The sequence below is a fragment of the Hippocampus bargibanti genome, linkage group LG12 (assembly GCF_051943395.1).
Source record: "Hippocampus bargibanti isolate YZ-2025 linkage group LG12, ASM5194339v1, whole genome shotgun sequence".
In the NCBI taxonomy this organism is placed as follows: domain Eukaryota; kingdom Metazoa; phylum Chordata; class Actinopteri; order Syngnathiformes; family Syngnathidae; genus Hippocampus; species Hippocampus bargibanti.
In genome coordinates, this window is record NC_142745.1 from 16,949,227 (window position 1) to 16,964,915 (window position 15,689).

The 15,689-nt window shown below is 41.1% G+C and overlaps 1 protein-coding gene and 1 long non-coding RNA gene across 8 annotated transcripts in view; one reads left to right on the top strand and one right to left on the bottom strand.

Moving 5' to 3' along the window:
- The window catches only part of cdh22 (cadherin 22), a 200,453-nt gene that overhangs the window by 35,942 nt on the left and 148,822 nt on the right, over positions 1-15,689 (top strand). For 5 of the 7 annotated variants that reach the window (XM_089009500.1, XM_089009502.1, XM_089009503.1 and 2 more), the window contains one exon: positions 13,289-13,361. The exons of the other annotated variants lie outside the window; for them this stretch is intronic. In XM_089009500.1, the coding sequence (XP_088865626.1) occupies positions 13,289-13,361 (73 nt within the window). The remainder of the gene's footprint in view (positions 1-13,288; positions 13,362-15,689) is intronic. 7 annotated transcript variants of the gene reach the window in all.
- LOC148890742 (uncharacterized) overlaps positions 1-15,689 on the bottom strand; it is a 219,077-nt gene that overhangs the window by 18,274 nt on the left and 185,114 nt on the right. The gene's annotated exons all lie outside the window — the stretch shown is intronic.

Below are 15,689 nucleotides of genomic sequence, written 5' to 3' on the forward strand. Positions count from 1 at the left end.
GGAAGGAAGAAATGGAGCACTTTCAAGGCTGCCAGACTTCTGTTGTCACCGCCGCGCCAGACTCCACTTTTAACCGTGGTTTTGCTGTGTGTTTGAAGGCCGCAGGGCATTTGCGTCTGTGGTCCATCGCTATTGAAACAGACTTTGCTGACCGTCGCCGGGGTGGTGCTCCTCCCGCTTCAGGGCTTGCAGGGCAGAATGGGAAATCAATATGGTCGATAGAAAGAGCGTTCGGATGGTCGTGCGGTTTGAGCCGCCCCCTCCTACTTTCCTTCCTATTGTCAGTCCGCCGTGTTCAAAAAGCAGCTTTTCACCCGCCTTTGCTCGTCTGTCTTCAATTTTCACAGCGAAAGATGGACAGCGGGAGATGTTCAAGTGGACAAAAGGGAAGTATTTTTCAGTCGTTCAGCTTTCAAAAAGACCTGATTTCTTCTGCAGCATCATTGACCAAGGAACCATTGTTGTTTTATGTACCACCATCAAGTAACAACCTCCACTTCCGAAAGTACACTAAAGCCATGATTATTCCAAGATCATAATTGAATTCACTGAGCCTCTGCTTACTACATGGGGCCTTTAATGGTGTCTGGTTACAAGGGGGTGGGGGCAGAGGAGTTTATGAAGTAAGTTTGAGAACAATAAATAGGATGAAAAAAGCAAATACATTGATACCTCAGCTTACGAACTTAATTGATTCCCAGAAAGTGTGAGGCGAAGTGTGTCTTCCAAACAATAATTTGCCACATAAAACCATGAAAAATGAGAATAATCTGTTTCCAGGTCCTCATAATACAGAATTTTTGACTTAATAAGCCTTAGAACTACACAAAAATACCTTATTTTATGTATAATAAATGTGCTGTTGTATCAGAATCAGAATCAGAATCATCTTTATTGCCAAGTATGTAGAACACACAAGGAATTTGTTTCCGGTAGAACACGCTGCACTAGTATTGTCGTCAAAAAAACTGCTAAGTGGCACTATACAGTTCCATTTTGGCTACTGTTGAAAGAGTTTAAAGAGTTCAAAGAGTTAATGGCTTGGGGGAAGAAGCTGTTTAAATGTCTGCTGGATTTGGTGCGCATGGATCGGTAGCGCCTGCCTGAGGGGAGTAGCTGGAAAAGGTGGTGGGCAGGGTGCGGAGGGTCCAGTAGGATTTTCCGCGCCCTAGTTTGGATTCTTGCAGTGTGCAAGTATGTGTGTGTGTAAGTGTGTAAGTAGTAGTATTGTAATTAAATAAATAAACTGTCCTGTATAATATAATAAAGTTGTTTTATTTACCTTTGAGATGGTCGTTGATGTAGTTGCCTCTTGATGATATCCGAGTTAAGTTGCCGTGCTTTCTCTGTGATAATATGATCACTAACCTTTCCAGTAGCTCATGTATTTTGTTTTTCTACTTTCATTACTTTCATCACTTTGCTGCTGTGAAATGTAAATTTCTCCACTGTGAGACAAATAAAGGCATATCCAATCCAACATGGTCCCCTACGAGCTGCTTTTTGTTAATCCAAATCAACATATGTTTTTCAACCTCTTCTATTGCCCGAGACCGTTGGTTAGACAACACAGAAACACCCTTAGCCACACGTAGCAATGGTCGATTTAGCATACTGGTACTGGAACGCTAAGTCACACAAATGCACACCTCGTTCGTGTTTCTTGATGATCCCCTTCTTCTGCTCGACAGTAATTTTGTTTTGTGTCCTCTTTGGCTGAACACTAGCCTGTGGTGGGGTCTTTTTCGGTCCCATAATAGCAAAAAGACATCACTCGATAGCAAACCACGTCTACACTGAGTGCACTCAAAGAAAGTGGGTTTGGAAAAGTCGTCCGGCAGCCACGGTGGCGCTGTTCGGCCATGTGGTTCGGTGTTCTTCTGCCAAAAATTAGTCCGCCAGCCATTGTGGCCCTCCGTGTGTTTCTCTTTTTGTTCGTATGCCAAGATTATATTCTCGCGAATTTATTGTTCGTAAGGCGAAAAGTTGGTTAGCTAAAGCGTTCATAAACATCACTATAACTCTAAAATGAGTCAGTGAAGGGATGCCAGAGGAGAAGTGATGTGCTCGCTCTTATGCGTACCTAGTTAAGAAGGTAGCAGCGGCATTTTGGACGAACTGGAAATTCCTTGTTGATGATTATCTTACTCCAAGTCCATTCAAAAAATCCAACTGTGATTTGTCAATACAAATCAGCGTTAGTTAATGCTAATGCTAATTATAATACTAATGCAATTTTCATAATTACAGTAAAGTCTCGTTATATCGATATTCTCGGGAGTCAGAAAAAAATTCGCTACAACCGTACTGTCGATTTATCCGTCCTGCGCCGAACTGCGTTAAAACGGGGGGGGGGGGGGGGGGGGGGGGGGGCAATATGTAAATAGGGGATCTTTTATATGGCATGTAAATTTATCATTGGGTTCATGGATTGCGTATCTAGCATGCTTTTTGTACAGCAGTGAAGTGAAAAATAAACGTGTGCATCAAATAAAAACGTCTACACTTTTTTAATGACTATTTCCTTTCAAAAATGCAACCAATGCAAAAAAAATAATCATCACGTTGTTCTATTCACACAAAACCACGGACGCCAGCATGTACAAACATTAAAAACTGTGAATGTTGCAAGCGATAAAGATATCTGAATGCAACACAATTAAATACATGAATGAAAAACCAAAACTGCAACGTTTACATTACTTACGTTGATGAAGTATTTTGCTGTGCGTCACGTCAAACTCTTTCGCGATGAAGCAACATTGTACGTCCGTAACACCTTGCAACGCTTATGTCTTTGTTGGTTCTTCATCATCGTCATCCTCGTCATTGTGGGAATCTTCTGGGGCATACTTGGCTTTAATTTCGTGTTGGTGCATGCATTTATCTATTTATGTATTAGTGTACTTATGTATTTATTTATGTTTATTTATTTATTCATCCATCCGGGCAATTATTTATTTACAACATCCGTGACACTCTGATGAAGGCGGAACTACACACCAAAACATGTAAGGTAATTAAACACCTAAAAATGCCACTGTCTGTGAGAAAAGAATCTGTTGTAAATGAAACAGTTTTTATTTATTTATTTATTTGTTTATTTATCCAGGAATTTATTTATTTATTTATTTATTTATTTATTTATTTATTTATTTTTGCATGCCACAAGCTCAAGCAAAAAAAAGTCTAAGAATGACATTTGACATTTGACACAAGGTTATTTGAAAAGGCTCAAGGTGGGCAAAGTGGGAGGGGGGAGGTTGTCTAAAAATAAGGTGCACCTAATAAATTAGATTGTATACTGTTCACTTTTCTCTCCACTCGAAGGCACGGATGAATCATTTAGGATTAAAATATCATATCAAATTGATCTTCACAACACTGCGGCAAATAAAGGGAATTCAATTTTAGAAGCGCAACTCGTTTCTCGTTTCTCTGATTTATGAAGACATCACATGGGCGATTATCAAGTAACGGTTTGAAAAAATGGTCACTAAATTATAGTTGTTGTTTTTTGGGAGGGAGGATGTGGGGGGGGGGGGGGGGGTTAACTGCCATTTCACTGTGAGATTGACGGATGTTGACAACCTCAAATCTTGAACAGAAAGCCGGCAAAATAACCTCGAAAATATACACAATCGATATTTGGTTTCTCGACTCTCTTGAGCTTGTTTCAAAAATCTGAAAGATTTAAAAGAGGCCTTTTCATCGTTTTGTTTTTCAGGATGGGCTCTCAAATGAAAATGTTTGGACACCCTGTAACTTTCACGGACATCCCAACATTTTGGCCTACTTGCCGAGGTGTATCACTTCAATATAATTTAGTGACATGTACCATGATCCTGTCATCTGAAGTAGCGATGACGTTTTCACCATTTTTTCACATTGAATATTAATTTTTTTAGAGCTATGCACTTTTTCATTTGTATCTGTCAATCGTCTCGTGGAGTGGGTTTGAATCCCTGCTGGTGCTACCCCATGACCATGACGATCCTTCAGTGCATCCTGCACGCAGTTCATCTTTCACTGATGTTGCTTCTGTGCCAGCACAGAACGGGCCCTCTGTGCCCTCATTTTCTCTTAATTCAATCGTGCTTACTCATTGCGTGGATTTTTTTATTGTGCTCAGAAGAAATCAGATGAAAAGCACTGGCTGTTTTGAAGCGGGAGTGATTCCAAACCAAAATTTCCAGGCTTCATCGCCGCGCCGTGTCTGCATTCTGTTTGATGGGGGCCGCGAGTACTGTAACGCGGGTCTTTCTTTTCCTTGAAACAAATTTCGTCAAACAAGACTGGAGGGAAAGTAGAAGTAGCGGCTGACAATTATCTCCGGAATCGTTTAGCCTTCATGTCTTTTTGTCGATGAGGCTTGTGACATGACTCAAAAGGGAGCTTCTTGACACTCATATTTGTTTTGTGCCATGCAATCGCTGTTTCAAGTGTTGTTCAGACGCCAAAGCAACCTTCTGCAAGTCTCGAGCTCTTAGCATCGCTTCGTCTTAAAAAAACAAAACAAAACAAAAGCCAGAATAAACCTCAATCCAAACTGCACTTGCTTTTGGACTGCTTAGCACTCCTCCACAAATACAGCATCTGCGGGGGCTGTAGCAGGGGAAAGAAAACTCATGTGACCCTGAAACATTGAATTGTTGCACATTTGGTGCGTAGGGCGATGCTATTGAAACTCACCCTTCACTGGTTTACCAAGCATAAAGGATGCTGACAATGGGGAATGGCGCTCTACGTCATATTTTCAATTCCCGAATAAATTTATGAATGGGTGTGAATGAGTTAAGTGTAACCTAACCAAAACGTTTTGTTGTCAATATTTTGTTGCACATCTTTTTGAGGCTATCACCCCCTGAAATCTGAAACCCATATGCAACACAAAACACCGGCTTTCCTCCTCCTTGATGCTTTGCCAGGCCTTTACAGCAGCAGCCTTGAGTCGGAGCTTGTTTGTGGGTCTTTCCGCCTTCAACTTTGTCTTGAGCAAGTGAAATGCACGCACAATTGGGTGGCGATCTGGAAATTGACTTGGCCATTGCAGAATATTCCACTTCTTTGCCCTGATAAACTCCTGGGTTGCTTTTGCTGTATGCTTTTGATTTTTGTCAATCTGCACTGCCCGATTAAATATGTAGAATTTTGCTGAATCTGAGCAGAAAGTATATCGCTGTATAGTTCAGAAATTATCCGGCTACTCTTATCTGTTGTAATGCTATCACACCGCCTACACCATGTTTCACAGATGATGTGGTGTGCGTTGGGTCATGTGATGTTCCATTTTTTTTCTCCAAACTTTCTTCATCCTATCCTTCTGGTTTACAGGTTTATCTTTGTCTCGTCTGTCCATGGAACACTTTTCCAGAAGTGAGGTGGCTTGTTGAGGTTTTTTTGGGCAAGTCAAGTCTGGCCTGTCTATTTTTGAGACAGATGAATGGCTTGCACCGAGTGGTGAACCCTCTGTATTTACTTTTATGAAGTCTTGGAGAGTTAGATTCACCAAGTTCCTGGAGAGTGTTCTTCACTTCAGTAGATGTTGTCAATGGATTTTTCTTTACCATGGAGAGTATTCAACAAACATCTGCCGCTATTGTCTAGCGTTGACACCCAGGCCTTTTTGAATTGCTAACCTCACCAGTGCATTCCTTTTTTTCTTGGACTGTTGATTAGGCTACTCCAATTATTTCAGCTCTTTCTCATACGGATTTCTTCTTCTTTTTTGTCTCAGGATCTTCTGCTTCACCTCCAATGAGAGCTCATTTGATCACATGATTTGTGGTCACAACAGCTTCCAAATGCAAAATCATACACCTACAATCAACTACAGACCTTTACACTACTTAATTAATGACAGGTTAACAAAAAGGGATGTTTCTGAGTATTTTACAGCCCTCTGAGTCAATTGTCCAATTACTTTTGGTCCCTTGAAAAGGGGGTATAAAAGGACTAAGGGGCTATAATTCCTAAACCCTTATTCCAATTTGGATGTGCAAAGTCTCAAATTGCAGCTAGGATTGTGCATTTTAAGACCATATTCATTATATTACTGTATTTAGGATTGTGTTTATGTAAACAGCTAAAATAGCAAAACTTATGTAACTGTCCAAATATTTTCGGGCCGAACTGTCTGTCATTTTTCACATAGGGTAACAATTACAGTAGACATGTGAGTCGTGGCGCATTGTCTGTCGACATGTGTTGCTCTACCATTTCTGGTCAAGTAGTAGTAGTAGTAGTCGTAGGGCAATTCAAAATGCTTATCTATGATATTTCTCGTTGCTTGTTAGCACGATGCTAAATTGGCCTTATGATACCTCATTCAATGTCTGGTATCACTTCACTAGCATGACTAAACCTATGTGGTAAGTGGTAAGTGTGGTAAGTCTGTTGTAAACACGGTCTAAATTAAACCTTACAAAAGAAGTACAGAAGAAGGCTGAAGAAAAATTTTCATCGATGGACCACGTCTGTACGACGAGAGCCTACACATGCGTCTCCGTGTGTGGAGTTTGCGTGTTCTCCCCAGGCCCGCGTGGGCTTTCTCCAGGTCTGCCATTTTCAGACTCTTCGTTTCTTCATACCTGAAAAAACAACAATAAACAAACAAACAAACAAATAAATAAATATGTAAATACATAAATAAATAATACTTAACATTTTCAAATTTACATTACCCTATTTTCCGGACGATATGGCACACCACATTATAAGTCCCATATTAAATGAATGACATATTTTAATTTTTTTTCCATATAGGAGGCACACTGTATTATAAGGCGCATGGTACGATTTCAAAAAAAGAAGGCTTTTAGGGTGTGCCTTATAGTGCGGAAAATATAGTATTTTTAATTTTAGGATTGGTTTGTAGTTTGATGGTTGTTGACTCCAAGCTAAAACTCAATGTGAATGAGCAACGCGAGTCACTTATATCTCGAGGCACCAGTCTATTAATAAATTATATATTTGTGCAACAACTGCGCCAGACCCAAAATCAAATAATCTATCAAGTTGTTTGGATGGCAGAATTTTACAAGTTCAAACATTGGCAACAAGTGAAATCTTCTTTTTTTGATACATTATTTTTTTTTCAAAATGAGCAAAACTTGCAGATACAAAAACACAGTCACAAGCTCAGTGAGTCATAACTTTCAGTGTTTTGAGCCACAGGGAAATCCTTTATCTACATAACCAGATTAACTCACCTTGAGCTCCGAGCACATTCATTTGAATTCAGGCCTCTTTCTCCCCCATCCCCGGATCCGCCATTCACTCTGTCTCCATGGGCATCTATCACTCTTCCTGCCTAAATGGCAGGATGTTTTTTTCTCTTTTTATTTCCCATCGCCTCATTTTAACGCCACGCCGTCTCAGGAAACAAATAAAGGAACAAAGTGAAATGCTACGGGCTGAAACGCTACGCTCCCTTCCATTTTTAGTCTTGAATTTCCCCACAGCTCAATTGTTTTGTTTCATGAGTGGCACAAAGCATCTTTACTCCGGTAATGAGTAGATTTGGATATTTTCGGCTGTTTTGCAACTGTGAGCATGTGTCCCCTCTTCCCCTCCCTTTTTGTGAACATCGTCGATGAAGTCGCTCATTTTATTTATAGACCTCGTGTCAATGCAAACTATTGACTCGTGCAGTTTGGAAATTGCATGCATTCCTCCCGGGATTGTCAGTAAATAATGTGCCTATTCACAGAATTAGCATCTCATCTGGAGAGGGAAATATTTTCAATCCATTTAGCGACAAATCAGAATCAAGCGCTTTGTGTGTTCTGGTGTCTCAAGAAGTTGCGGAGGAATTACTTGGAATGCAAAACAAATTCCACTCAACGATGATGGTTCTGTCAAACTGCCGTTCCCGTTAAGGCGTTTCAACAATCTGCATTCTTCCGCAAGTTTAAACAGAACTTAATTTGTTGATCTTAAAAGAGACAAGTTGGGTCGAAGTGTCACACTCTGCTGGCTTTTGTGGAGGTGTTTCTTTCTCTTGCAAAGGCCAAAGAAATATGTTGTTAAAATGCTCGGCCTTGTGACGACTACACTGCAGATCACTTTTCAGAACAAAAATAATAACCCTCGGCAATAATTATTTTCCCTCACGAATGCAGCACTTCAATTGTTCAAGTATTGTACAATGTTGGCTGATTCTCATTCACTGCTCAGCGAGGACGTGAAATTGGAGGTCTCGCGTTAATTGTACCTTCTGTTTATGATTCTGGTACCAATCATTGTGCGACCCAAATGAATCACGTTTCAACCAACAAATTGCAATTTTGCGCCAAAGTCGTGTCCACCACCTATTGGGAATCAGTCGTCGATCTTTCAGGTTTTGTACTTTGAAGATGGCGGGCTCACAAACTACCAGCCCAGCACGATAATGTGTTCTTCGGAGACTGTTATTCCCGCCGTCTGTCTGCCGGAGTTTAGTTTTTTTGCAGCCCCCCTCTGCCCCTATACCCCTTATGTTATTTTCCAAATAGTCAAATCCCCAGTTACATAACGGACCTCTGACTCTCACTTTTGCAGTATGCGGCTCACTCGCCCCGAGTGGCGCGACAATGCCTATCGCCGTCATTTTCAGCCACTCGAGCCTTGAGAAGATCGGACGAGAGCCTTGTTCATTACTGGAGAATATTAAAAGAGGGAGGGGGAAGGCGCTTGGGGTGGATGAAGATGTGAGGACTAAGGGATGGACATGAAGTGGGAGGGGAGAGGGATAAGAAGCCACAGAAAAGCAGAACTATGCCGAGGGCCAGAGGGAAGAAGAGGGACGGATAGGACAGAAAGCATGTGATGCTGGGGGAGGGGTAGGTCGTGGGGGTGGGCATGGGTGAATAATGAGGCATGGAAAGAAAAATACGGGGGTGAGGGGGGTGGCGGTAAGCGAAAGCGCCGGAGGTGTCAGGGGTGCAAAGCCAGAGCTGAGAAGAGCTGAGGAGGCTCCTGGCCTGCGGGATTGCGGCGCGTTTATCCTCCTATGCAGCCGCCTCGCGAAGCCCTAACCCGGGAAAAAAGACTTCTAAAGCGGGGTGGCTGCCGCTGAGCTCTTAATGCCCACAACATACTCGGGTTGCTGTTAGGGGAGGGTTGCCGGTGGAGGGGGTAGCGGCGTGGTGTACTTGTATGGTTTATATCCTATCTGTGCAGACCTTATCCGCTTGCTGCCGCGAGACGTGAAGTTAGCATGCAAACAGCCTTTGGGTTATGTCGCATTCTTTGACCAAGAAATACTTTGTTACTGAACCAAAGGGCATTTTCTCACTTGGCTGTATACTGTAGCATCAATGTTTCTCCGGACATTTCGTCCCAACAGTTCATATGTGGGTCACTTCGGCAAATCGCCTCCATTTAAATACATGTCAGTTTATGTCTCTTTACAAGTCTAAATCTCATAAAAAAAAAAAAAAAAAAAAACTATTGGGCTTTTATTTATTTATTTAATTAGTTATTTGTTTGTTTATTTAAATATTTTTTTATTTATTTTATTTATCCATCCTTCTATCTATTTTCCAGATATTTTATCCTCCTTTCTTCGGGCACTGAATTGGTTGCCAGCCAATGGCAGGGCACACAGAGACAAACAACCAGTCACTCTCACACCTCGGCACAGTTTGGAGTGTTCAATCAGCCTGCCATGAATGTTTTTGGAATGTGGGAAGAAACCGGAAGGGACCTGGAGAAAACCCACGCGGGCCTGGGGAGAACACGCAAACTCCACACACGGAGACGCATGTGTAGGCTCTCGTCGTACAGACGTGGTCCATCGATGAAAATTTTTCTTCAGCCTTTTTCTGTACTCCTTTTATAAGGTTTAATTTAGACCGTGTTTACAACAGTAACTTAGGTCGTTACCACATAGGTTTAGTCATGCTAGTGAAGTGATACCAGAGCAAATGGGGCAATTGGGGCCAGGCATTGACCATTAGAGGGTAATCAGATAGGATAAAATAAGTAATCAGACTGGCTTCAGGGAGTAGTTTACTGCTCCCCCAACCTTAGGGCAGGAACCTATCAGAGCAGAGGCCTGGCACTGCCACCTCTGTCCATTAGGGATATATGTAGGGCCATATTTACCAGCACAACTTTAGTTTGCTGACGAAGCACTTCAGATGAGGAGCAAAACATCTGAAACCTCTGAACTGCATGCTCACCACTCGACTACCGGGCTACCCCATTTATTGATTTATTGATGCAATTATTTATTTATTTTTATTTCATAAACCAGCTTATTCAATTATGAATTTATTTAACCGACTAACTTATTTATTTATGTAAACTATTTATTTATTGACAATTTAATTTCTTCATTTTTTATTTATTTAAAATCTGCCAGCGAATTGAACAAAAGGTACCATATTTTCCACACATTTAAAGCCTTTTTTTTCAAGAGCTTACCTCCAGTGCGACTTGTAGTCCAGAAAATACGGTATGTCATGAATGAAATCATCAATTGGAATGCACATCATGATCATGTGCAATTTGTGTACATTTGTGAAGTCGGAAGTGTATCGACCTTGGCAAGCATCACTTGTGGTAGAAAAGCACAATTAGGTTCAAACAAGTCTACAAATGCATTTTTGTATTAGTTTCTGTACTTTTTATATTGTATACTTCTAAAGTGAATCTGCACTTTTACTTTCACCATAGTATCCTCCACACCGGTCTCTGCAAGTTATTTTTCCGCCTCTGGCCCAAACCTCAGTGTTTCAATATATTTAGAAGAAGCCACGCCCACTGGGAAATTGCTCTAAAACTCCCCAGGACCTCCAGCTTTTGGATGAACAGCAAAGGCGCCACGGAATGTTCTCTAGAGGCTCCCGAATGATTAATTTAACAAAAGAAATACCTCGGGGGTGATAAAGATGAAACATATGAAAGCTATTTCGTCTTTCAGATTTGCCTTACTGACAGTATTTGATAATTTTGCAGAGTCTCGCAGTCATTTGTGTCAAGTTTTCTTCCTGTGCTAATTAAAAGTGACTATTTTGTATCAAACAAATACAAGCTGTCGTGCATACTCATGACATTGCATTTGCGACAGGTGATGGCGGAGATAATTGTGTCTCATAAAGTCCCGTGAAACAATTCTTCCATTTACATGAACCACTAGAATATATTCGACACAGTGGAGTTATTTTTTAGGGGGCATGGTGGTTGAGTGGTCAGCACATCCACCTCACAGCGCGGAACCCGTGGGTTCGATTTCAAGCCCTCGGCCTACGTGTGTGGAGTATAAATGTTGTCCCCAGGCCTGCGTGGGTTTTCTCCAGGTACTCCGGTTTCCTGACAGGTACCAAAAAACATGCATTTCATAATTTCATGCTCGCTATGACATATTCCCAAAATGTCACTGAATATATGCACAAATTTAAAAAAAAGTGAGTTTATAGCTCTCATAACCGAGTCAATCCGGCCCCCCCACTAACCCCCTCCCCCCATCAAAGGGACAAACTGTGGTCCTTGTCATAAATGACTCCCCAGGAACCCGCATCTTAAAAGGAACTGGATAAATTTCTCTCCCTTGTATCCATTTGTACGGTCATCACCGTTGAGCAACTGCCGCCTGCGGGTAGGTTTTTATTGACCCGCGACATCCGATGGAACATCAAAACCTGAGCGAAACCACACGGTGCGCTATTAGACGGCTAACCACCCGTGTGATAACATCTTAAGTGCTCTTTAATGGCGGCGTAGAAGGGGAGAGGGTCGCCGCCGTACACTCACTGAAGCCTTTGTTGTGTGGATGTTTACTCGCGCGTCAGCCCTTATGATCAAATGCTGTCTCATTAAGAGCTGCTACGGGACGCCGGAGAATTGAGCGCATGGAAATATATTCAAGAAGGCTTGTGAGACCTTTGGGGGCAAGCCGATGTGGAGGGGGAAGATGTTTTTTTGCATTTTCAGAAACCTCTTGAATTCTTTTTTAATTTTGGTCTGAATAAAAGATTTGTATTTGGAGGTGAAGAACTGCGGTTCTGTTTTATTAGGCGCATGTGTATTTATTAATTTATTTATGTATTTATTTATTCGTCTATGTATTTATTCATTCATTTATTAGTTTGTTTCTTTATTAATTTTTATTTTTTTATTTATTGTTTCATCCATTTATTTATGTATTTATTTATTCATTTGTTTATTTTTTGTTTATTTATATACATGTAATTAATGGATTAATTTTAGTTAATTAATTAATTTATTTCATCCAAGCAAGATGCTACATGTGACCAGATTGTATCCGTGTTCCGATTGTGTGAAGCTGCATGCGGCTCGCTGTCCAATGATTTTCTATAAGTAGCTGTAAGCAATTGTACGTTTGTGATTGGGATGGAGACGGGTTTAGAATGCTAGAATGTCATGGAGAGCTTTATTTTTTGGAGTCTCCCACTCGATTCCCACCAACACATTAACATGGTGCATTTTATCACCTTTATAAATTGGGTAATAGATGACGAGTTTACAGGGCAAACATATATTTCTGACAAAAGGATGGCGTAGGGGTTTGGGGGGCATCTGATGAATAAATGTTCTTACTCAAACGATGTCAGTGCTCAAACGTCAACTGCGCAAGCCAAAGAGGCCTGAGTTCTTTCCATTAGTGCGTGCCAAGTACATATCTGCCCTCCTTCCATGTACGTGACCTGCTTTTCCGTCAAGCGAGATTGTAAATAATGTTCCAGTGAATTAAGCGGACTAAATCCTCAAGATGCGTCTTGTTGACAGAGTCTTTGCTTTGCAATTTGGATTCGAAGCAACCAAAAGTTCATTTTTTCCATTCTTGATTTTACATTAATGTCAGGTTAAAGTTCACTCAATGAGGCTACGGTGGGATGGCAATTACCCGTGCTAAATAGCCTGGGCTGCACTTCCTGACATTGCAAGAGGGAAGCGAGGTACAGGAGTTCTACGAATGCAGAGCGAGTAATTAAATGAAGATTGCAGGCTCTTGAAGGATCTCCGGGGCTAACGCGGGACCTCCACTTCCTCACTCCCAAGACGAAGACAGTTAATGATTGTAGTGTATTTTTCAAAGCACTTCGGCTCTTACATTACATAGCTCAGTTTGGCTCTCTGCACGCAGATCAACCGCCGGCGCCGCTTCTTTCGTATGGGCCATTTCTCCCTTCATGTTCCATTAGCAAATTGCCAAAGTGTGCCTTTCTCTTCCCTGCGCGCCTACTAACTCCTCCATTAGAAAGCTAACAGGGGAATGCATTAATTTAAAAAGCAGGAAAAACAATCAGCTCCCCTCCGGGGTCTCTTTCTGACATTGCAGAAGTGAGACATTTGGACGCGGACCCGAGAGTCGTCTCTCAAGCGTGGCGGCGAGGTCATCGGACGGGGGGACGGTGAGTTTTTTTTTATTTGTTTAATCCCACCGGGCCAGGAAGTTCTGCTTTACCAGCGCACGGCTGATTTTGTCCGACAGTGTTCTGATGTCATGTGTGTTGCCGCAGAGATAATATAATCCCATCCATCTTCTGGAGATTTGTACCGAAAAAAATAATAACAATACAAGACGCTGTAGGACGCAAGCTTTGACCTTGGACCACCGTGTTTCTTGTTCACGCTCTACCGCTCACATATCTTGACCAAACACCTTTGAACTTCACGGGATTTACTTTTCCTTGGCCCAAGCAAGCGCGTTAAGCATTTGAAATTACATCTGTTACCAGATGTTCTCAGACAGCCGTCGGACAAAGTTCAAAGTCTTGACTTTATTTGACTTACCAAATGTTGACGGTTCTTTCTCTTTCAAATGTCAAGAAACCAAGAACAAACCAATACGCTACACAGGGCGCAAAATGGTGTGATGGGATGCAATAGGATGCAATACGGCACAACTTTATATGTTTGTGATGCGGTAGGGAACAGTATGTATGTTGCAGTACTGCGATGCAGTGTACCGGGAGAAACGAGATGTTTTGCTATACCGCATATCTGATATCGTACAATATATTCTGTATTATTCTCACATGTATGGAACAGTGAAATCTGGAAAGGTGAATTGATTCTGTACGTGACAATACGATATTTATGACCCACCATTTATAATATATCACATTATATCATGCGAGACGTTATGAAAAATGAACACTAACTTATGGTACATTCAAGAACATCCTTCGATATTTTACACGACTCGGATGTTTATGCAATATAATATGTTTCGGTTTTGTTAAGATACGATGTAGTATGGTATGATACGACACAACACAATACCATACATGATGATATCAGATGACACCAGATGATAAAGAACGTACTTTACTGATGCTATATTGACAAAACCGCAAATTGCAACACTCCAGGACACAATACGATACCGGAAATGCATGTTTTAAGACAAATAACCACCCATGACAAAGTCCCACATTAGCTATGACAGATTTTTAGCAATTGAGCTTCATTTCCTGAGTGTTTACGAGCGCGGTTGCGTGGGTTTGTTTACCTCAAAATCTGCGGATTATTGCACATCCAAAAAGCACAGTCATCAGCTCAGGTCTTTCCATGTCTTAATAAGTCCTGTGCCGCGTCCTTGTACATCAGGGTTAATATCAAACCTGTGCAGATCCAATAATTGAGATTATGCGTGTTTGATTCGGTTCACACCATCTGCTGTGTGATATAATTGAATGTAATGCAAGCCATAATTTGATATATTTGTTTATGCATAGTGTGTGTGTGTGTGTGTGTGTGTGTGTGTGTGTGTGTGTGTGTGTGTGTGTGTGTGTGTGTGTGTGTGTGTGTGTGTGTGTGTGTGTGTGTGCGCGCGCGCGTGTGCATGTGTGTCTCGCTCAGCTCAAATCAAAATAAAAGAGTCTTGCGGGGATTAGTTGTGCCCACTGAACTTGTTATGGCAATAACCTCTGCACTTGATGAAGGTGATACAGAGCCTCTCATCCTGACGAGCGTATGAGACTGCATTGAACCTCAACGATAATCAACCGCCAGCTCGTTATTTCTTTTAATGAGCAGGACTGAAGATCCCGTACCAGCAACCATACGTTCAAACTATCATTGTATCATATTTATAATGTCTCATGTTTGTTTTTCCCATTTGATGTACAGGTTGTGTTTATTTCATCTACAATACTGTTTGTACAATATGTATACAATATACATATGTATGTACTGGTAGTCGTAGCTTGTGAAGTGGTTTTGTTGCTACTGATGAGTTACTCATCCGATGTAGCATGATGATGCCTAGACCCAATAACACCCTCGGAATCGATTCATGTACAATTAATTGTATAGCATTTGCTGGGGGAAATCATAATTACAGGCTAGAAATGTTTTAAAAATCAAAAATGGTGGTTTTACAAAAAAATCGACTTTAATTTGTGGTGAAGGCTTTTGCCAATGTCTTTATCCAGTGATATGTTTATTGTTTTTGTTGTTGTTTAAGTTTGTTCCTGTTATTTACTTTGTACTGCTTCTCTTTTAAGTTGTTAGCCGATGTTGGAATGGGACTTTCATTGAGCCAGCGCCATGTATTTCCACCATATCTAATGGAGAGGCTCTCAGCTTACTGTTGGTCACGTTATATCATTATTACAATCATAGATCAAGCTCCCCTATTTATATCAGCAGGTCAAAAATGCAAACATGCTAAAGTGTAAACATGTAAAAATGTAAAAATGTACTAATTCACATTTTTTTTAATTTTAAACTGT